Source organism: Callospermophilus lateralis, unplaced genomic scaffold (assembly GCF_048772815.1).
Source record: "Callospermophilus lateralis isolate mCalLat2 unplaced genomic scaffold, mCalLat2.hap1 Scaffold_138, whole genome shotgun sequence".
Classification (NCBI taxonomy): domain Eukaryota; kingdom Metazoa; phylum Chordata; class Mammalia; order Rodentia; family Sciuridae; genus Callospermophilus; species Callospermophilus lateralis.
Window position 1 is genome coordinate 1,925,105 of NW_027512535.1, and position 24,021 is coordinate 1,949,125.

At 37.1% G+C, this 24,021-nt stretch overlaps 1 protein-coding gene across 1 annotated transcript; it reads right to left on the reverse strand.

The window, feature by feature from the left end:
* On the reverse strand, window positions 1-23,744 carry LOC143389388 (zinc finger homeobox protein 4-like). Its single transcript, XM_076842491.2, is given in 11 exon segments — window positions 1-1,084; window positions 1,086-3,256; window positions 3,259-3,315; window positions 3,317-5,481; window positions 6,033-6,074; window positions 6,077-6,149; window positions 6,650-6,727; window positions 6,729-6,869; window positions 7,089-7,222; window positions 14,256-14,372; window positions 23,669-23,744. Coding segments are annotated over 11 exon segments (6,138 nt in total).
* Window positions 23,745-24,021: the final 277 nt, after the last annotated feature.

Genomic DNA, 24,021 nt, shown 5'->3' on the forward strand with positions numbered 1-24,021 from the left:
CTATTCTTGGTCACTTGTGATTGACTTCTTAGTGCCATCTATTAACCAAACTGACTTTCCTTTAAATGATTTACTGTTTGAATTTTGTGGAAATCCGGGCAAGGAGGATGGACTGTTCATCCCGGGGAGAAGCACTGGAGGAAGGCCAGGGAGTCCCGGATAGGCTGCTGGCAAACTGATACCATGGAGGGAGCTGCTGTCCATCATGCCTGGCTGCTGTACAGTTAAGCCCAGAACATCTGAAGCTTTCTTTATTCGATCAAGTTCTTGCTGTGCCATCAGCTGCCGAACAGTAGTTGGAGCTAAATAATCTTTCTCCCGATCCAGCTGACTGCCCACGGTCTCTCTCACTTTTGAAATGTGCTGTTTGGAGAAAATATGATCTCTGATGGACAAGCGGGCAGAGTATTTCACCCGGCAGAGAGTACACTCTGGTTTGGTGCCTCCCGTTCCACTTTGATTGATCATGAAAGGCTTCCCTATGTTGATTTTAAATTTCTTTTCTTTTGCCCTTGCGTTTTGAAACCACACCTGGACCACCCGTTTGGGCAGACCAATCTCATTGCCCAGCATTTCACATTCTTTCATGGTTGGCGTTCGGTAGTCACTGAAGCAAGCCTTGAGAACCTTGAGTTGAAGATTGCTCATCTGGGTCCTGAAACGCTTGTGACCTGGCCGATCATTACTTTTGGATTTAAAAGGGTTGCTAGACCCAAATGGATTCGGTGAGCTGGGGTCAGCTATGCTGGAGGTTTCACTGCGATCAGCGTTGTCATCAGGGTCATCTGTGATATAAAAGCTTTGGTTACGGTCACCATCTTTCTCATTGAAATGGATTGATGGACTGGTAAGTGAAAAGAGAAATTTGTCATCGCAGACCTCAGTTGTGGGTGTGGTTGCTGGTTTTGGCAAAGCATCCAGAGTTTTTGGCTCTTTAGGAGAGAGTGCTGGTTTCACATCTGCAGAACTTCCTGTGGTACTTTCCATCTCAGTGTTTCCCTCATCTCCAGTGGTGGCATCGCTGATAGCTGTATTGATGGACGAAGTCTCATCAAAGTCAGCTTTAGTTTGATCATATCCAGACAGGAGGGGCGTTTAAATTCTCTACATCCTCAGGACATTCTGCTTTAATAGAAGAAGGGCTTAAAAGATTCTTCGGTGACAGCTCTGCTGTTTTACTAACAGGTGTTGACACTGTAGAAGCCAATTCATTCTCACTCGATAGATCAATTTTAGTTAATGGCAAAGATGGATAATCAAAATAAATGTATTTCTGTGGGCTTTCTCCTCCGTCCTCTGTGGATATTAAAGGGCTTGGTGGCAAGATGTAACCTGCCTGCTTTCCTTCATTCCAGTGCCGAGAGCGAATGTGGCTTTCTAAAGCTGACTTTGCCTTAAACAGGGCTCGGCAGAATGGACACCGTTTATGAGACTGTGCTGAACCCACTGCCCGGAACTGGCCTTTCCTTTCTCGTGCACGTGTATTCTGGAACCAGACTTGCATGACTCTTTTTTTCAGCCCGACTTCACGTGCAATATGATCGAGCATTTTGCGGGTAGGATTGGAGTCTAGCAAATATTTCTCATAGAGTATTTCCAGTTGTTCGGGGGTGATTGAGGTTCTCAAGCGCTTATCACGGTGTTGGTCTTCACTGCTATTCCCACCCTCCTTTTCGCTGCAATTATTATCTTCTTTGTCATCCAGTTTCCTTTTAAGGGAAGCAGCAACAGTGCCTGGGGTGGTAGCGTCGTGGGAGGAACTGGTCTGAGGTGGCATTTGTGTGAGAGAGCTACCCAGCAGCTGTCCAGTCATCAGAGGGTTGTTGGGATCGAATATCATGTAGGGCATGTCCAAGGGCCTTTCCAAGAATGGAGAGTGAAGGAACTGGTTTTGAGCAGTGAGGAAGTGCATGTCCTGGTGCTCCTGCCAAAGTTCCAGCGTTGGGAAGGCAACAGTACACTGATCACATTGGTACTGGAGTAACTGTGGAGGTAGACTGTTCTGGAGAGAAGTCATGGAAATTTGCAGTGGACTGGAAGGGACTGGGTTTTGAGAGGCCGAAGGAGGTCTTCCAATAAGTTGGGGTTGTTTGGGTGGCTGCGGCTGTGGCTGGGCGGTGGGCGCCTGCGGTGGGTCTGTTGAAGTCGATGCTAACGATGGGGCTGATTTGGTGCCTTGAGAAGGGGGTGAAGGGTCACTCTGCTTTGGCTTTTCTGTGGGATAGTCAGGTTTTGGAGAAGCCTTCTCAGGTTCTGGTTTGGGTGACGAAATCAAGGGCCTGCTAGTCCTCAAGCCAGAACTTGCTGCAGGGACAGTGGAGGTTTTGGCTGCATCCGTTTGTCCAGACACCGCACAATGCTTGTAAACCACCTGATCTGTGGCATCCATGGAGTCTTCCGTCTGGCTTTCATCTTGGGCATCGTCATCTTCATCCTTATAGCACTGTTTTTTCTGATGTGTAATCAAGTCAAAGATCCTGGGGAAAACCACATTGCACTTTTTATATTGGTACTGCATGTTGCTCATTCGAATGTAGTGTTCGTTCGTGAGTTCTCTCTTTTCATTGTCTTTAGTTTCTGCTTGGTTCTCATAGCTCTTTTGTGCTTTCTGCCTGGCATTCTGGAACCATACAACAAAAACCGGAGTGGTTAGATTAAGAATGGTAGAGAGTTGTTCTATTTCATCATCTTTTGGGTAAGCGTTGGTGTCAAAAAAGTCTTGTAGAACCCTCAGCTGGTAGTTGGTAAACCTGGTCCTCGAAGACCTTTTGCTGAAGGAGGCATCCGACTTGTAATGTTCTAAAGAGGCGGGCTGTGGGTCAATTCGGATATCTTCCAAAACAGTAATTGGAGGGTTACTGAAGTTGTATGGTGAATCCTTATTTCTCTGTCGTTCCTTAAAAAGGGTATTTCGAAACCAGTGTTTGATAACTTTTTGAGAAAGGCCAGATTTCTCTGCCATTTCTTGGATCTGTTCTTCACTTGGAGAATTATTGATGTCAAAATAAGCCCTCAGGATTTTTAGTTGATCATCTGTAATTCTTGTCCGGGGGTGTTTGAACTGAGAATGCCTTAAGAAGTTTGGATCTAACCCGAGCTGCTGCTGGCAAAGTTGAGTGAGATCTGCTGAGAGAGTGTCCATCTGTGGCAGCTGCAGGGCAAGCTGTGGGGGGAGTGTGGGGTGTTGCACTGGTTGCATCATGATGGAAGAAAAGAGCGGAAGGTCCAGAGAAACAGGCAGCTGGATGGGGGGGGGGTAGCAGAAGGTGGGGGTGGAGGGGGAGGGGAAGGAGGAGGAGGTGGTGGCGGAGGGGGGCGGGGGAGTGGGTGGTGGAGCTTGCAGAGGGGTAGAAACCGTGCTTGGGATTTTCATGGGACCCAGGGGAGAAGGCTGTGGGGGAGCTGGTGGCAGGGGAGGAGGCGGAGGTGGAGGTGGAGGTGGCGGTGGCATTTCAGGGGAAGATGGATAATTTGGATAAAGCTTGTCATAGGCCTCCCTGTACTGAGGAGCAAATTTTTCTAGTGCTCCGTAGGGAAAAAATTGCCCATGTACATGCTCTTGGTGACTCTTCAGAATGAGAACATTGGAAAACAATTTACCACACGTTCCACATTCCAGTTTGTCAGTGTTTTCCCCTTCGCCACTCTTGTTCTTCTTCTGTACCTTCTGCCTGTTTTCGTTATACTGGATGACTAATTCAAAACCAAAGTTTTCCAATAAAGCTTTGGCTGCATTTCCTCTGCCCCCTGAGGCTATTCGGGGTGGAGGGATGGATGGTTCTGAGGATTTTTGCTTCTTTATGTCTTTGCCTTCTTTGAGTCCTTCACCTTCATTTACAAATTCTTGCTTTGGTTTCTCTTGCTTTTCGGCAATTTCTTCTGCTTCCTTATAAGATGGTAGGTCCTTCATGATCTGGCAGTCTGTATTGGCTAGATTGTTTTGCTCTTGTTTCAATAATTTGCTTGGCTACTGCTGCTGGGGTGGTGGCTGCAGCTGCTGCTGCTGCTGTTTCTGAGGCTGCAGCTGGGGCTGTGTGGCTTGGTACTGTTGTGCTTGCTGCTGTAGAATCTGGAGTTGAGTTTGGCCAACATGATGTTGCGTTTGAATCTGCTGATCCTCAAGCAAGGAGCCAGCCATTCCCCTCATGCCCGGAATACCAAATGTGGCAGAGCCTGGCAAGCCCAAATCTGGACCCAGACTGAATTCCGTCCCAGGTATGTAGAATGGAAAGAGAAACTGAGGCTGATGAAACTGCAGCAGTGCTTCTGGAGTCATGGAAAAATGAGGCACAAAGGCTGGGTTTAGAAACTGTGGCTAAAAGAATGCAGCTTGCTGTTGTAAATCATGCTGCAGTTGCATCTGAATTTGTGCTGGTGACTGCAGTGGGTGATGTGTAGGCTGAGAAGAGATTAATTCAGGAGTTTGCTTTTTATTTAATTCTTTGGCATCTAAGTGGGTATCTTTGCTGTTGACTGCTGCTAAACTCATGGAATCTAACATCCCTTGGCAAGAGCTATTTACGTTTGCTGCAATGCTGTGTTCACTGGCCACATGCCCGCTGGGCTCCAGCTTTGCAGCCCTGGCCTTTGTCTGGTGGAGCACAGACCTCATGTGGATTTCCAATGTCGAGCTTTGGCTGTATGCAACATTGCAGATGCTGCACTTGTAGGGTTTGTTGTCTGTGCTGCTGTTGGTTTCTTGTGGGACAGGACTGGAGGCTTCCTGCAAAACCTTTTTCAACTTATGCAGGTGAGAGACTTAATTATAATGGACCAAAAGAATGTTCTTTTGGGTGAATGACTGTTTATACACCGTACATTTATATGGACGAGATGGATCAAGAAATTTTTCCATTGTAAAATTGGGCCCTTTTCTAAAAGGTAAGGTCTGCTTTGGTTCAGAGCCCAAGTCATCTGGAATAGAACTACTATCACTTCCTACAGGACTTGCCTTCCCTTCATGGTCTACCTCATACTCTCTCTCCATTTCCTGTTCTAAGCCATGGTCATCTTGGGCCATAGCTTCACTTTCTGCCCAAAGTTCACCATTCACGGGCAAGGAGGCATAGAGCTGTTGAAGTTCAGTTTCACTCAGTTCTGGGTGGCCTGCTTCCAAGTGTTTTTTTAAAGCCTGGAATGTACAGAAACTATGCTGGCAGAGGTTACACATTGTTGCAGTCCGAATTGCATGATAATGGGAATGTATCTGAAGCTTCTGCATAGTTTTAAAAGCCAAGCTACAATGGTTACAGCAATACTTATAAACATAGCGGTCAGAAACAGAGAGAGGTTGCCATTTTTGCTGTTCGTTTAGTTGATCTTGCAGTGTGTCAGGGATTTTCACATCCTTACTGCTATTTTTATTCCATTCCAATATTTCTGGGGGCTCTTTAGCTGGTTTCTGCTCCTCACTCTTTATTTCCAAGCTAGCCTTTGAATCCTCAAGACCTGCCATACTTTTCTCATCCATTGGGCTTTCACCTGTTCAGAGAAAGCACAAACCTCTGTTACGAAATCTATGGCTCCAATATCAATAGATTGTAAATAGGATAAATATAAAGATCTGTGACTTAACTGATTCTTTGGATATTTATTAAGTAATTAAATATTACTTTAAATATTTACTAAGTAACTACTAACAGCACAGGACTAGATCCTGAAAACATGATAATAAGTAAGAATTCATCATCAATCTTGGGGAATTTCAGGATAGGGAAGAAAACAAGTCAAAAGTAAAAAAAAAATACACTATGCTACAATTGGCATGATACCAAGGGCCATAATCTTGGTGTTAGTTAATTAAAACAACATAGAATATTCTTGGCTGTTCAGCAATTAGATTTCTCAATGATAGGTGGAGATAACCAGTTGTCAAATATGTCTTGGAAAATAAGGCTCACGGAAACATTGTACATTTTCTTCCCTTCATGCTTTTTAAAAATAAATCTTTAATGGTAAGAATCTTGGCGCACTGCCACAAGGGCAAGTCCCTAAGTGCTTTTTCCACAGATCTTCATCATAAGCTGGAATACCTGTATATTTCCCAGATGCCTCCGCTGTCATGGCTGCAGTGTGTCCCGCTCTGACTTCTCAGAGGTGGCTGCTGGCAGCAACATACTGTTTGGCATCATCATGTCAGGGACAGGCACCTTTAAAAACCAAAAGGGTTCCAAGTTAAATGTACTCCAGAAAATTATAAATTCCATCACTTATCCCATTTGGCAGCAGCATATCCCATTTGCATTTTTCCAACCAAAGCAGGGACATCTATCCCTTCAGATTTCAGACCAATGCTGTTACAATGCTGTACTTTTCTTTTCTTTCTCTTAAATATGGTTTCAAGCTTTTTGTAGGTCTATTTTTTTATAATGATAATCAAGAAACTTTGAAATGCAAAGTGCCCACATGAGTCATTTGATTAACATTACAGATATAAAAAGAACACAAAATACGTAATTAATTAGGCTATGCTTTGTATCATATTTTTTTTTCTCTAAGCAAAAGAGACCACAAATGGGCCTCCACTGTGATTTCTATAACACAGTCAATAAAAGACCTTTCAGTAGCTCAGAAGAAATAAATTTCTACCAACCCATAATTACATATTTGCATTGATAGTTTACCCAGATCATGTCACACATGCATCAACATTTGGTATCCTTAGTGTCATAAGCAGCTTCTCCACACAATCTGGAGACACACTGCGCAAATGCAGTGTGTGAGATGCGCAGGAGATGCATTTTGTTGCTGAGGACGTCCTGGCAGAGAGGACAGCAGATGACTGGTTGCACTGAGTGCTACGACAGCACGTGCATCTGGATCCGACTTTGGTCCCTACTATTGTAGTTACAATAAGGACACTGATAGAACTGGAAAAGATTGAATAAACATGACCCCTGTGAGTTAATGTATTTTGATGACTTCAGAACTTTGGCAGTAATACCAAGTGTTAATAATATTGCCCTTGGATATGTCTATGTGCATTTCAATCACATGGAATTTGGGGGGCTCTTAAACTATTAGTAACAGGTAAACAAACAGACAAACAAAAAGAGATTTCCACAACAAAGGAAAACAACATTATTTACCTGTTCATGACAGAATTTATTTTCCTCTGAAGGTTTTGAACTTTTTGTTGCAACATCCTCTTCTTTAGCCAACAGGAGTGGCTGGGTGCCCCCTGCTACACTGACTTTTAGCTCCTTCTCTGGTGTGATTATTCCTGATTGCAAAAAGAATAGAGGAACTCAAATTATAAACATTATATCATAAATAGAAAATTATGTTTTTCAAATAACTGACTCTCAATTAACTGAGTCACAAAAAGAATTAGCCAAGCACTTTTAAATGATGCTCAGATCAAAAGACAAGAAACACATCTTTTTTTTCCACTGACTAAGTAGACTTTATAAATATATTTTCAAATGTACTCCTGTCTCATGTTTATATAACCCTAGGTGGCCTTGAGAGGTTTATCAATAACGTGTGCTCTCTGGTGTCCCAGAATGCCTTCATCGCATTAAAACCAATCTATTCCCATTCACAAATACACAAATTCATTATTTTTACTAATATATAATCAGCTATTTCTTTTCAAAATCTCTGAATGAAGAGAATATTTCAAAATTCTGAGAAGAGCTGGCTTGATATAACTCAGGAACTAAAATATTTTGACATCATTAATGGATTTAAAAATCAAAAGGTTGTTAAAGCAAACCATACATTACATTGCTATTGCTATTGCTATTAGGGATATTGTCTTTGCTGGAGATGTTTTAGCACTTGGCTGTACACACAGCATTATAGGACAAATCTTAAGAAGACAATTGCTTTATGAGGTTAATCCAAATACTTGGTGTTAAAGACGACTTAAAATTTTGCCCAGATGAGCAATGTAGTATGGTGGAGTCTCACACACATCAAAGAAAAGAGCACAATTCTAATTTCCCAATCTAACAGAAAATTCTTTCCAGCATCAATTTGCCTGATAATCTCCTCTGTGAGGCTGGATATTACAGAGACATTGGGTAGGCATGTCACATACATCTCACGACAAACACAAAACCTCATTTACCAGCCATTCCAATCTCATCATAGCACGGCATCATCTGACCTTTTTTCTGCTATTTATTATGAGTATTTCTAATTTTAACTTTCAATTTTCACCATCTTCCAGTCAATTTGCAACTAAATTATTTCCAGGTTGAGGACACTATCACTGGACAACTGGGTGCAAATACATCTTGAAATGCAATGAAGCTAAACCATTGATTGCTATCAGACCCCGCATAAATATATAGTCCAGGCGTAATCTGATTGTATGCTGTGCATGAAGATTTATCTTGATTTTTCTTCAATCAACATGCAGTTCATATAAATGAATAAATTAAAGTGATTTTTTTTCTTTCTTTTCAAAATAACCCACTTTTAATTTAAAAATAAGGTCAAGGATGTTTTGGAAACAAAATAAAAATGAACAATATTTTTACTCTGGGTACTGATGCATAATATATACCATATAAATAAATTCAGAAATCTCAAATTCATAACAAATTCAAGGGTTATACTGAGGAGACTAAATTAAAATAGAATGTTAAATGATATAATGACAATAATTTTATTCCTTTAGGTTTGAATTAGTTCCTGACATACAGAATTAGTGCTGAGTTTTCTACAGATTACATTGATATTGATTTCTGAATTTATAAACATTGGATTTTATTTTAATTAACACTTTTGTTCTCTTTTTGCATATGCTGTAGAGAAATTCAAATTCTTTTTAGATGTTTAAAAAATAACGTGTCATTTGTATTTGAATAAACTTAAATTTGAAATAAATTTAAAGTCTCATTATATTGATTAAAAAGTATCTGATTATCTGATACCTAAAGATGTGCTAAAACTGGGGATGTTCATCTCACAATTAATAAAAATTCATTTTTCTTTCTCAAAGGAAAGGCAGAATATAGTTTATGCTTACTAGATGTTAAAAAATTTACAAAAACAATATGATATTTAATATTTGCAAATTCTCTGTTTACGTATCAGATCAAGTTGTGCAAAATTGACTGTCATTAGAATCAGCAAGTGCCTATCAGTTGCCTTCGCCTGTGAAATTTTTCTTTAAAAGTTTCTATTAATGAGTAAGAATATGCTTCCTTAGAAGATGAATACACCATGATGTACCCCTTTTCACTATATTTTGCTCCTAGTAGAATTGGACAAGACAAAATTATAAGTCCATTCAAGACTATCACAAAAAAAGTTGAAAAAAAAATGTCCATGACATTTGTTACTTGTAGGCCAATTGGAGCATCAGAAATAGAATAAACTTTCCAGAAACTTTTATTAAATGTATATTCATGGGCTTAATTAAAAATACACACATACACAGACACACACACACACACACACACACACACACACACACACACACACAAATGTGTATCTTATCCTGACATTGATATCATAAAAGAGTATAAAAGACCATACATTAGGGTGCCTGCTTGTAATCTCAGCAGCTCAGGGGGCTGAGGCAGGAGGACTGCAAGTTTGGGGCCAGCCTGGGCAGTGCAGCAAGACATCATCTCAAAATAACAAGTGAAAAGGGCTGGAGGTTTAGTTCAGTGGTAGATTGCCCAGGAGTTCAATCCCCAGTAAACCAACCAAACAAACAAAACCATAAAAAAGTATTAAGTTCAAGATTTGAGACATTTTACTAAGCCTATACAGTGATGTGTGTTTTTTTGTATAATTTATACCTGTGTATTAAGGATATATTGCCTTTATTTTATGCTTATTACATTCATCAAAAACATAATTGCTTTGGGGGCTAGGTTTGTAGCTCAGTGGTAGAGTACTTTCCTAGCACGTGTGAGACAATAAGTTCTATCCTCATCACCACATAAAAATAAATAAATAAAATAAAGGTATTACATCCATCTACAACTAAAAATATCTTAAAATACTGTTCTGTGTTGCATCAAGAAAGGAAAATTTAAGTTTCAACTATTATAGGGCTATTTGGCTAATTAACTGTATTCATTGAACCATGAGTTTTCACATAAGCTGTGAAGTTTCCAAAGACCATTTTGCTTTAAATTAAGAAGCTATAAAATTATAAATAAAGGCTAGCCTGCCTAACTTTAGCTATGTGCCCTAGAAATGAAAATAACTAATTGTAAGTAGAAGGAGAGAATTCTGAAGTATAATAACATATGACAAAAATGACTCTTAAGCTTGAGGAGGTTGGGAGGACTATTTTTTAATATATCCTTATTTTTATTTATTTAATTATTTTTATGTGGTGTTCAGGATCGAACCCAGGGTCTCATACATGAAAGGCAAGTGCTCTACCCCTAAGCCACAACTCCAGCCCTGGGAGGACTATTTGTAAAGACAGTAGAAGACACAGTTTACATATATTTGTCTTTTATACTCAGAGGGGTGTTATCTCGAGTATAATATTATGCCATTCCTGGCAAAGTACAGGAAATTTGCTTGGTTGTTTTTCCTGAATTCTAATTTCCTAGACATGTCTTTTATTAGATAAAGGCCAATTAATTTTAGGAAGGTTCTGATAATGTTCTGTGATTAGTTAGTTTGTATTTGCAAACTTAAATTTGAAATAAACCCAGTTTGTTACCCTAGACCAGAAAAAAAATTGAAATAGATCATAATATATTTTGTGTCATAAAGGACACCACAATATTCTCAAAGAACAATGTCATTTTAATGAATTTTAACTAAAAAATGAAGTCAAATTACAAATAAACACTACCACATAGATGAGCCAATGATTATCTGTCAGTTATAGGATTAGCTAACTTGCATGAGATTGCTAATATAAAAATGACATAATTCATTTCAATTCAGATGCCACCTACTTAATAACTCTCAATCCCTAAAATACAGAAGGTTGTAAAATGGTTTATTCTCATAACAAGTGAGGAAAATCCAATAATGCATGTGTACCCCTAGCAAATCTTGAAAAAAAAACAATAAAACAAAACACTGACTTTTTATTTATGAGTCAATATATTTGGTAAAGTTTGAATACTATAAAACTTGGATATAACAGATGTTATTCAACTCTAAGTAACTCTAAATTATAATTACCAGTACAGTATTCTTTCTAATGAGAGTAGAATGAAAGGATAATTTTAATTGCAATAATGAAGGTTAATTTCCATCTTTCCTCATGTTTACTCCCTTATTAAAAAGTGGTCCCCTTAGCCACGGCAGAGACATATTACATTTTCAATGCAAATGTATTAATCTGGATAAACTCTATATTAATTCTTGTACTGCACAGAGCTATAATTTGGATTATAATTAATCTAAAGTGGCACTAGATTTAAATGACAATATAAATGAAGCATTAGGAGGCTTTTCTATTATGCATGAATATTCAACAAATATAACTTGCATATTGCCACGTCTCATTTTGAGAGCTCCAGTCCTACAGATTAGTGTCAGTAACACAGCACAACAGCTTACACAAACATAGCCTTCCTAACGTGTGTTAATTCCTTCATTTTAAAAAAGTTCTATGTTTTATTGAATTTTTTGGAATGTATAAAGAATATTTCATGTCCTTAGATCATTTCACATTTAGTTCAATGAATATTTTTGAGAACAGTTCATTTCTAGGTATTTTGATTTAGAGATAAGTAGAAAAACATGGTTCCTACCATGAGCTCATGGGTTGGAAAGTGGGGAGAGGTGGAGTGTATATGTGTTTGTGTGCCTATATATTAGTTGTGTGTACACGTAGTATATATTTGTAGGTAGTTGCTGTATAGAGCCTGTATATACAGACACAAATACACATATTATACATATTGGTATATGTATGTACATATATATGCTATGCATTCCGAGTTGATTTGCCTATTAAAGAATAAATTCAAGAAAAAAAAAGTTCTATGTTTAAGTGGGGTCAAACTGTTTTCCCATCTAACATATTAAGATAGTAATTACTTTATGATTTTGCTAATATTCTTTTGACAATTTTAACTGATATAATATATATGTATATAGGATATGTTATGTGGATTGCTATTTAATCATTAGAAATATTTACAAAGAAAAAAATTCCATGTAATAATTTTTTAACCTAATAATTGTCAATTTAAAAAGCATAAAACCTTGTTAAAAAGTTCATGTTAATTTCCAATAACAAGAACTGTCTTGAAGGCTAGGAGATTTCAAAGCTAAAGATTTGCATCTCAGCATTTGCTTTCAGTTGTTCCTTGCTTAGAGCTAATTTTTATCCCTGCAGATACACCTGGGGAAGCTTTTTTATGGGAATAAAATTTGTTTTAAATAACTACCATTATGCAATATTCTGTGTCCTCTCAGACACCCGAGTCCTGTCTGTATTGTACAATTAGGCACCCAAGGAAGGACCATAACTCATCAGGCCGTTAGGGAGTCATTGGGTCCATTATTTATGCAGAGCAGTGAACAGCAGCACCAGTGGAGGTAGAGCCCTGCATCTGTGGTATGTTCAAAGCAAGACTCTTTCCTCAATGGTAAGATTAGATCCATTTTCAAAGGATTCCCAGAATCCATCCTTCACAAGGTACTAGACATTAGATATTTCATACTTCACATAACATCCTATAACAAAGTATTACATAGGTGCTCAGCAAAAGATAATGTGATATCTGGGTGTTTTACACAGGCTTCTGAAGAATAAGAAGGATACACTTTGCAATCTGTTTTTGTACTACTCTGAGAAAGTCATCACTAAATACAGATAGATCCTGCTGTCCCTGAACAAATCAAGCAACTAGTCTTGATGACGTCCATCCTAAAGAGAGTAAATGGACCACCTTACTATTTCCAATCCTTTTCAAATAAAGTTTAGATAGTACTACCCTTGACATTAACTGATCACTAGGTTCTTCAAATTCCTTGTCAATAGCCTCAGGAGGCAGCCTGCTACTATACTGCTATGGCATCTTTTCAGAGATTTTACTTTAGGCTCAACACCAACCTTAGATCCTCTTTGTTTAAATCAAATTAGAATCATATGTTAGATACCACATCCTAGAAGGAAATAACAAAGGCACTTTTCTCCCTGGAATCCTCTGAGACATTTAGTATTAAAAGGTGAGGGTGGGGGAGCAGGGAGCCACTTTAGATCATTTTTGAATGGCATGTAAAACTTAGACATGAAGAGATGGAATTACAAATATAGGATAATTCAGATTTAAATAAACTTGTATGTAAAAAATGATACATTTGGCTCAACCCAATATCTTCATAGTGAATACAAGCTCCTTTATATGCAGCTGTCACTAGAATTCAAGGAAAAGATAGATGACTACCTGAAACTAATAGGCTTGAACCCGTTTCAGCACTTCTTCTGCTTCAATGAATCCAACAAAATAAAACTAGGTATAGCGTACAGCAAAAGTAGCCAATGTAATATTCATTGCGACCATAGATTTCCATCTCATACATACAAAGCATGGATGAAGCCATATATTTGCCAAATCAAACACAGAAAAAGCCTTAGGTATCTACACCAGATGCTGGCCTAGGGTTTGTTTGTGCACAAGTAAATGTCATGACATGAAAGTTTGTTTTCAAAGACAGTAGCTTTCATTACTGGGATTTGTCTATTCTGGAAGATCAAAATTACCCAGCACCTAATCCCTTTTCAATGATATTTCCTCTTTCTTAGGCTGAATCATCTGTAAACTTTTTCACTGGATTTTGTTTGAAATGCTTCAAATAGATGCCCTTAAAAAGGGCAAATTCCTGAGTGTAGCTTGAAAAAAAGAGGAAAAATAGCACTTATTTTTAGGGTTACATGGTTTGGGCAGGGGTACATATGACTGAATGAAAAAATTCAAGTGATATCTAATCCTAAGCTTATGAAAAATTAATATTCCATCAGAGGAATCACAAGTATAGCTAAGATTAATGAAAGGCGCTTAAAAAATTACGAGGACACCAACTGACTTGATTAAAAAATAATCTCGCTGGTTGTCCTGTAATATTCTTCAGTTTATCCACATCTATTCTGTCAGATGGTTATGATTAAAAATAGGTCAATGGGAGGCTACTGATAGAAATCACATGCAAAATGCACATGCAATGAATAGTAGTAGGAATGTTCAGACAGTTTAAAATAAATAAAAGTTTTAAATAAGCTTGGTGGGGGGGGAGTGAAGGAAGGGCTGATTGCAGCAAATGGAGGGATAGAGGAAAATGAAAGGTGAAAGAGTGGAGTATCTTACCAGAATCTTTATGGGAGCTCTTGCCTTCACCATTGTCTCTCTCACTTGTGTGTTTCTCATCATCCTCGGCCACTGCTGGGGGCTTAATAGCTCCTTCTATCTCCTCACTTTGTTCTTCTGTTAAGAAATGAGACCAGTGAATACAATTGAAGAAAGAAGAAAAAAACTAAAACACACACTAAAATAAACTTGGTGGCCAAGTTAGAACTTTATTCATGAATTGTCTGTAGCTATTCCTACTCAAAAGAGAGAACACACATTTATGTAAAAGTCCATATTAGAACATGTTGACTGTACCCATGCAATTTTTTATCTAAAATAACAAAATTTTTAATCCACTGAGAGCCTGCATCTATACTGAAAAAAAAGAAAAAAGAAAGAAATCATTTTTAGTATAATTTGATATAGTTTAAGCTGAAAAGATAAAAAAAAATGGTGGAAGGCATTTCTGTACTTTTAACAGTAGAACATTCTAACAACATGGACCTTATTCCATGAACTTGAATAGGTGTCAGAACAAATCAGATTCTTAGCAAAAATTCTTAGTGAAATAATGTGGTAACAGTGGGTTAAATAAAAGACAGGTATTACTTCTTCCTTCAGATACCAGACCTCAGAGGAATTCTGTGAAATTTTGGTAGAGGAAGAGTTTGAAGCTTCAGTTATAGTGGGGGGTTTTATATATATATTTTTTTTAATAGGGAAAACTATATAGAGCATATAGGACATAACAAGGTATACTTCTATGACAACCACATCACCCCACACCTCATTCACGGGTTCACACCAGCTAGATTACATGGAAATCCTCATAGTAACTCAAACCTATTTAATTATTCTGTAAATCTTAGCTATGCCACTGCTGGTGGATTAATCTGTTTATGCAGTTAGCCTCTATGCTGGGGCTGTGCAGCACTAATCCGTGAAAGGCCCACTGTTCTCTTTCATCCTGTGATCATTTGTCTCTCAGTGTGCTGATGTCACATTTTAATGAATTTTTAGCAATCTGAGTAATGCCAGATAACCAGGCTCTCAACTCCCCACAGCATGGCATGCTGTTTTCATTGCAGCACAAAAAATAAAAATCATATTCCCCGGTTCAGGTGTGAATTACATAAATTAGGAGAAGAAGGTAAAATGGGATTTGAAGCACTAGGCTGCTCAATTTCATAAAATCTTTAATGACCATATAAATTAACCCTGGAAAGGCAAAAGGTCATCGACACACATTTGCATACACTCTTCTATTTGCTTTTGATAAGCACAGCTTTTATGCAGAGAACATGATACAATTAACCCTTCAATAACCATACAAAACACTGCTACAGACATTTTAAGTGTCAAGCATTAACTGAAAATTACACACTGAATACAATTTTCATTGCAAATGCTATAGTGATTGAAAGGGGAAATCGTGGCCCTCTCCACACCCCATGTTTTATTAATAACATTCTGACAGCAGAAGGAAATATCCACTGTCATATGTAGCAGCTGAGCACAAAAAAAAATTATATTTAGTGCCTCACTTGCCAGCCATGCTCTGCAACTGTGTGAGTAGGAAAACAACAGAGGGGAAACAGTTCTGGGCTCTATAGGAAACTCCAAAAAGCTAAAGGGAAAACAAGGACATTTAATACATTCAAATAAGAGTTTGGTTCAACTGTGAGTCCTCCGAGGCACCATAGGAATTCATTTATTCTATTTTTGCACTTTGCACAAAAGCAGAGGGGAGACCCCAATGAAGGTCATCAGTCATCTGAGGGCTTGGGGGAAGCTTCCCTTTCAGGCAAAAACACATGGAGATTTTACTATAAGAGGATAAAGAATCTTTTCTGGTTCTCTCCTGCTTTCACCCATCAGTGACCATCAGTTACTGATCCAACTCAGGATCCCTCCTTCCAGCACTGGCTGGACTGGTGAGTATGGTGGTCCAGACAAAGCTGGAAGGCTGTGGTTCTGTCACGCCCACAAATGTGGTATGATATCCAGAGTCAGGCCCGTGACAATTTCTTTTCAACTATTGTGGTGAAGGGATGCAAGACTTATTTGAGAAGATTTACTGGACTTTTCCCCCAGGGCTGGAAAATGAAGTGTCAGAGTGCTACTGAGTGTCCTTATCTTGAGGGCACATAAAATTGTAAGGGCTATCGCAACTCACATTAATAAAACATTGTGTGTCAGGAGAAGAAAAAGAAAATTATGAAGGCACTAAAAGAAAAGCTACAGTATAATCTGGGTCTCATCAGACAGATTTTGCAAGGTCCTCTTCTTCATTTTCTGGTATGTGTTTTAAGTGTGAGAGAAATTCCCAGACATGTTCTTCTATACATCACTGTGGTGTCTGACCTCCGCCTTACATTGGCAACAGTTTGAGAAATCTGAATGTGAACAAAGACTCTGTGTCAGCAGCAGGGAAAGATTGTGGGATAGACTCTCCCCATCAACTTAATCGCAAACAGCAGTTCTGAGGCCATAACTTTGCCTGGCTCCTCCAAGCCACAACTCATAACCCTCAGAGGTGGATTTACCTGCAATGCCTCTGCTTCTGTGACTTTTTGTTTCCTCTCTCTCTCTTTTTGGTTCTTCCTTTGAAGTAGGCAGGCAATTAGCTGTAATGCTCAAGCAATTCAGACCTGTTTTGTGGTTTAGAAGGCAAAAGCTGTTTATTACAGGTAGGCTCTTTGGAGCCATAAGAACTTTGCAAATTTTTAATCATGCAAAAAATGATCACAAAGTAACTTATACACACCATAAAGTTTCATATATGTCAGAATAAAAGGTCACTTTCATTCTCAAAGAGAGTTTTAGAAATAAATTTGACATTCATTATATAAACAGACTTTAGAGTCATGAGAATTAATGTGAAGAAACCACTTTCTCTGGAAAAACCTATAGGTTTAGATTTGGGGTCAGGGGAGGGAGCACACCTACATTCTAATTTCCAAGTACCACATTTCCTCCATTGTAAAATACCATAAAATGTTAGATGTTTTACAGGGGAAAAATATATGATATTAAATGTCTTAAACTCCTTAGAACTGAAGGTATAAAAACATTACATAAGATTCCAAAAATAAAGATGCTAAAGCAGTCTTCATTTTCATCACTGTCTCTAAACTGTTACATACAATAATAAATGAAAGTATTATAGCATTTCGTAGTACTGATGCATTCACGGAATGTGTATTATTAATTATCCTTTGCTTCACGGAATATAAAAAATAAAATCTATGTTTGTATCTTACTTAAGCACAAATGTGCATTAGGTTCCACTAGAATTTCCCAATTTTCAGACAAATGATATTTTCATTTTTAAATGTTACAGGATAATAGAAAGAAGACAAAATACTGTAGTCTTATATTACAGAAGTATGATATAATTACCTTCCCCCGGCATTTTTAACATGCCTGAAATGATCATCTTATGTTACTCTACACCCACACACCAACTATATTTAAAAGTGAAGTTTTTGAATGACTAGCTTAGAATATTTTATTTGAACAACAAAATAATGATTGGAAAACCACTTTCAATTTATCCTACAAAATCATAATATACAATTTCTAAGCAAATCTACTTCAATGAGATTCCTCTCATCTAAGGCCAGCCAATTGTGCTCGTTTCCCTGTTTCAGTATTCACTTGGGTTTGGGAACCCTCAATTCTGAGTTTTCTAATAAATACTGTACAATTTTTAATTTTTTTCAATTCACACATAATAATTGTACATTTTTATAGGGTAAGATGTGATAATTTGATACATGTGTAGTGATATACTTTATTCATGTATAACATGTAATGATCAAACCAGGGTAATTAGGATTTCTGTCTCCATAAACATTTATAATTTCTTTGAGTTGGGAAACTTCAAACTCCTCTAGTTTTTGCAAAATATATTCTAAATTGTTGTAAATGATAATCACCCCACTGTGCTGCAGAATATGAAAACTTATTCCTATCTAACTGCATTTTGGAACTCATTGTCCAACTTCCCCCCAACCCTTCTCTCCTACAATTCTGAGTCTCTAGCAAACCTTATTCCATTCTTTAAGATGAACTTTTTGAGCTTTCATATGAGTGAAAACACACAGCATACTTTCAAAGCCCATGGAGTGATCATGTAAAAGAGAAATAGAGGATGGTCACTTAAATGTCTTCAGTTTTATATAGAGAGCATCTCTATTCAAGATAACTGGCTTGTGAGAATTTTCTCCTGGACTTTTCCAAGGTCCCTTTGTTCAGTTCTTCTCCATTCAAATCTACCCTCTATATTTTCTACTTAATACTGACTCCTCTACTTAAAGTATTCAGTGACCCCTATCACATAAAAAAAAGAATGCTCCTTCTGTGCAAAGCAAGAATACCTCTGCCCTGGTGTACACCCATCTCTCTTCATTTCATACCAAGCAACTAATATGCAAACTTTAAAACATCAGAATCACCTGGAGGACATGTTAAAACCAATTGCTGGGCACCACCTGTAAAGTTTCTAATTTAGTAAGTTGAGAGTAAGACTTGTGAACTTTCAACTCTAACAAGACACCAGGTCATGCTGATGCTTCTCGTACAGCTCATATTTTGTAAGCACGGTGGAACCAACATCCATCTGTTCGTAATGTCCTCTTTCTCCCTATACTTATCATTATATTTCCTATATTGCATTGAAATGGAAGGAAACCCTCATTGATATACAAACTTACATATAAGAGAATTTGAGGGGGAAGGGAAAAAATAAGGAGAGAGATGAATTACAGTAGAAGAGGTAGAGAGAGAAGATGGGAGGGGAGGGAAGGGGGGATAGTAGAGGATAGGAAAGGTAGCAGAATACAACAGTTACTATTATGGCATTATGTAAAAATGTGGATGTGTAACCGATGTGATTCTGCAATCTTTGTAATGTTTTGAATAACCAATAAAAAAAATAAAAATTAAAAAAAATCTTATCTAGAACAACTTTTCTTTATAGTATAACTCCCACTTTTTTCCCTTTCTGACCACCTTGGGAAATATCAGTTTCAAGATCTGGAAAAATAGAGTTAATAATACCTACTCCATATGCTTATTATGAGCTAAAGTATAAAAATAAGTCAACACAGAGCCTAGCATAAAATAAATACTAAAACTGATCATTGTATTGATACTAGTACTGTTCATTGTTTTCTTCAACAAAAAGTCTTTTCTGAACTTCAAACTAAGATTATTGTTTTGGGGTAAGTTTTTTTTTCTTTCCTGTAGATTGATGTCAAACAATCAAACAATGTACCTATATAATAGTATATGAAAATTATATTAATATTTCTGCTTTGCCTTAATAGGTAAACATTTTCTGAAAACAGTGATGTATTCATCTTTGTGCAAGAAGCACCTTGAACAGTGCTTGGAAAATAGTAGTCCTTTGATATATTTTAGTTAGAATGTTAAATTAAATTTAGGAAGCAAAATTAGGTGAAGAAAGGGAGTAGTCCTAATTCTATCCCATTCCTCTATTGCCCTTCAATAAAACTTCAAAAGGTGTTTATTTTCTCTCTGAAAAATCACACTCATCATTCAGCCCTCTCTAAATGTATGTGTGTAGCTTCTGTTTTCTAAGTACTTTTCTCAAAGTCACTAATGACCTCCATGCTATAAAATCTAAAGGTCACTTCTCTGCATCTTACTTAACTTACTTTCATCAACGGATGTTGCTACTCTTTATCTCTGGCAAAAAGCACCTCTCTTGGATTTCCTTGTATTAGACTACTATGGTTTTATCCTATGTCTCTAGAAGTTCACTCTAAAAGTTTACTTTTGGTAGGGACTCAGTATTTCATTAAATACCAAATGTCAAGCACCTCCCCCATTGGTACCAAGCCCTCTTCCTTATTTATATTATCTCTTTATCTGATTTCATCTAGTTCTATAGATTTAAATTACATTATATACATACACATTGATGTCTAACAGGTACAGCAAACTCAATATGCTCAAATCAGAGTTCTTCAACTTAATGTCCCTCACTCCATTTTTCTCCCAACTTCATCTTTTCAGTTAATGGTGCCACCATCCACCACAAGCCATTCTGGACTCTTCTCTTTCCCAATCACATGCATTATATCCATCAACAAGTCCTTGGAAGGACTTCTACTTCCAAAATATTTAGTTCATACTGCATTTATTTACTTTGCATTTCCCTTGCCAGTATCGTTAGCAACTTATCTGTATTACTGTAATGGTCTCACAAATAAGTAAGACTGACTCATGCTTTCCCATAACTTATTCCGTAAAGCTAAGGAAAATCAACCTGCTCTTCTGGCACCCTTTATTATTACACTTAGTATAATACATCAACTCCTCACTATGGATGGAATGATTAGGCCGTTACCTACTTTTCGTACCACATTGGATGTTGCTGGTCCTCCACTCTCTAATATTCCTTTCTCCTAGCCTTCCTTCTCTTCCTGGAATATAACCAACTTCTTCCTACCTTTGTAGGAATATTTTTTCCCAGACTCCTTGCATAATTGGTACATGCTCCTTATTCAGGATACAAGTAACCTGTCACTTCCTAAAATAACCTGTCTGACTGTTGCTACTAAAGTAGAGCATCACCTGTCACTCAGGTCCTCAGAGTTGGGCAGGATTCACCATCACCTGCAGGGCTTGTAAAAACCGATGCTAGATCTCACTCCCAGTGTTTCTGATTTAGGTCATGGGTGGGTCCAGGAATATGTTCTGTGAAAAGTTCCCAGGTTATGCTATTGCTGTCTATGAGAGGAGTACACCTTAAGAATCTCTGCTCTGGTATATCACCTCTTTCACATCCTTTTCCATAATTATTGCAGTCTAAAAATTTCTTGTTGTTTATTTATCTAGAAGTGTCATTTAATATAAGGGTCACTGATATACCTTATTCATAATGTGTGCCCAGAAGTCCCACGCACAAAGAAGGAACTCATCAACATTTTAAGTAAAACTGACAGCTGCTAGTTTAATTATTTGGGTAAGTATATCAATGGCCTGATGTCATAAATTGAGATGCAGAAAATTAGAAATGATTTTGCAGAAAGGAATTCAGTTTGGAATTTGTATTTGACTTCTCTGTAGAACATATAGATGAAAACAATCAGAAGGCATAGACAGATCTAAATCTAAAACTTCTCAGAGATTGAGGTGAGTATGACAGTTTTAGTGTCCTTGTTTAGAAAGCATTAAAGAAATGTATTGATGGGGACTTGTCTCTTTTTAACTTAATGTTTTTGTTGTAAGTCTTATTTTTGCCATATTGTGCAAAAAGTCATTAATAAAACCTTTATTAATTTGAGGTAGAGGGAGGGAGACTGAGTTTATATTATTGTATCTTAAATGTGCTATCTAGTTTTGTAGGGGAAAATAACATACAGCATTTTGAAAAATATTCATGAGACATGTACAGGTAAACTAAGCTTCACCTGGAAGCTGAAATTTTTAAAGAGGGATTCCTCATAGTAAAGGGATGTTTTCTCGTGCAAAGCCTTTTAAAAAAAATATTTCAATATACCATCATGGATGCAAAGGACTTTTTGTAATAATATAGCACATTATTATTTCAATTGTATAAATCTGGCAACCGAGGTCATATTAATTTAGCAGAAACAAATGAGGTGTGTTATATCAACATGGGTAAATTTCCTCTTAAGTTACCTAAATGTAATGCAGCTAAGGAAGTGCAACTGCCATTTTTAACATATACATGTACACATGCAAAGCACAGAGAATCATGAATGTGTTGACATGGCTACAAAATTCCAATGACTCCATTAATTACTGAAAATAATCTCTGGATTGTTGAAAGATATTTTATATAAAACAGATCATTTAGGTGAAATTTCACAGCTTAAAAATGTAGATGAGAAAAATTACAAATCTTAATCTTTAAGAAGCTAGAGACACATGCAAAAAAATGAATCTAGACACAGATATTACATCCTTCAGTAGAATTAATTCAAGATGAATAATAGACCTAAATGCAAAACACAAAACTTTAAAATTCCTGAAAGAAAAAAAAATCTAGATGACTTTTTGTTTGATGACAACTTTTTGGATAACATAACAAACACATGACCCATGAAAGAAGGAACTGGTAAACTTGACTTAATTAAATTTTTTTACTTTATGAAAGACACTGCCTAGGTAATCATAAAACAAGCCACAGTTTGGAAAAATATATTTGCAAAACACATATTCTAGAAAAAAAATTATCAAAATGTAAAATATTAAAACTCAGACTTTTATCAAGATATAGAATATTCGACATCAATAGTAAGAAAACAAACAACTCAATTAAAAGTGGGTAAAATCCTTAAGATAAATCTCACCAAAAAAGATATGCAGATGATGAATGAATATATTAAAAGATGCTGTCAAGGAAAGGCAAGTAAAAACAATGAAATACCACTGTACACCTATTAGAAAGGTCAGAATCCTGAACACTCACATCAAATACTGGTGACAGGAATCTCATTCACTGCTGGTGGAAATGCAAAATGCTTATAATACTGAACCTACTCTTAGCATGTGATCCTGAAATTGTGCTCCCTGAAATTTGCCCAAAGGAACTGAAAATTTATGCCTCCACAAAAACCTGCATTCAGATATTTATAATAACTTTATTTACAATTGCCAAAACTCAGAAGCAATCAAGATGCTCTTAAATGAGTGGACAAATTAACTCAACTATCCATACAATGAAGTATTATTCATTGATTTACAAAAATCAGCTATTAAGCTATGAAAAGACATGGAATATACTTAAATGCACATTACTAAGTGAAAAAAGCCAATCCGCAAAGGATACATACAATATGATTTCATATATATTACATTCTGGAAATATGATGGACACAGTTGAGGATCAGGGATAACCACAGGGTGAAGTAGGGGGATAGGCAAAAAAGAAATATAAATAATGGATAATTTGCATACAGGATTTTTAGGGCAGTGAAACCATTCTACATGCTATCTTAATGATGGATACATACCATTAAAATATTGTCCAAACTCATAAAATGTACAACACCAAGAATGAACCCTAATGTAAACTATGGTCTTTGGATGTTAATTATGTCAATACAGGTTCATCAATTATAAGAAATGTACCACTCAGGTATGGGATCGTGATAATGAGGGAGGCCATGCATTGTAGGGCATAGGAGATATATAAAATTTGTACTGTTCTCTTAATTTCACTGTGAACCTAAAACTCTAAAAATTGAAGTCATTTTGCATATGCTTCCAAATATAGATATATTTGATTTTGCTTTTTACTTATTTGTGTAAGAAATTTGATCATATATAATTATAGCAATTCTTAGGGACATTAATTAAAAAATTATAAGAGTAACATATGTAACTCATTTAGAACAGGGCAAGGTTTTGAGAGAAAAGAAAATAATTACCTGCTCTCAATTGCTGCTCTGTAAGATCATCCTCACAGGTCCTGGCTCCCAAAGAGGCAGTTTTTGCAGAGAACATTAGAGTGGAAAGTAATCAGCATGCCATACCCAGCTCTTGTATCATAGCCAATATCACAAGAAACCTACTTTTGGCTAGCGGAAGTGGTAAGTTACCAGGTAAAGTTCAGATGAGTTGCTAGCACACATCATAGTGAGCGGTAGTTGAAAAATTGAGACCGGGGTGTGGTAGGTTTAGATTCAACTGTCAAATTTCAGCAGCACTGACCAAGTACACCAATATTGATAAAACTTGGGAACAGGAAAGCTTCATTCTGATTTTTACCTGTTGGCTATTT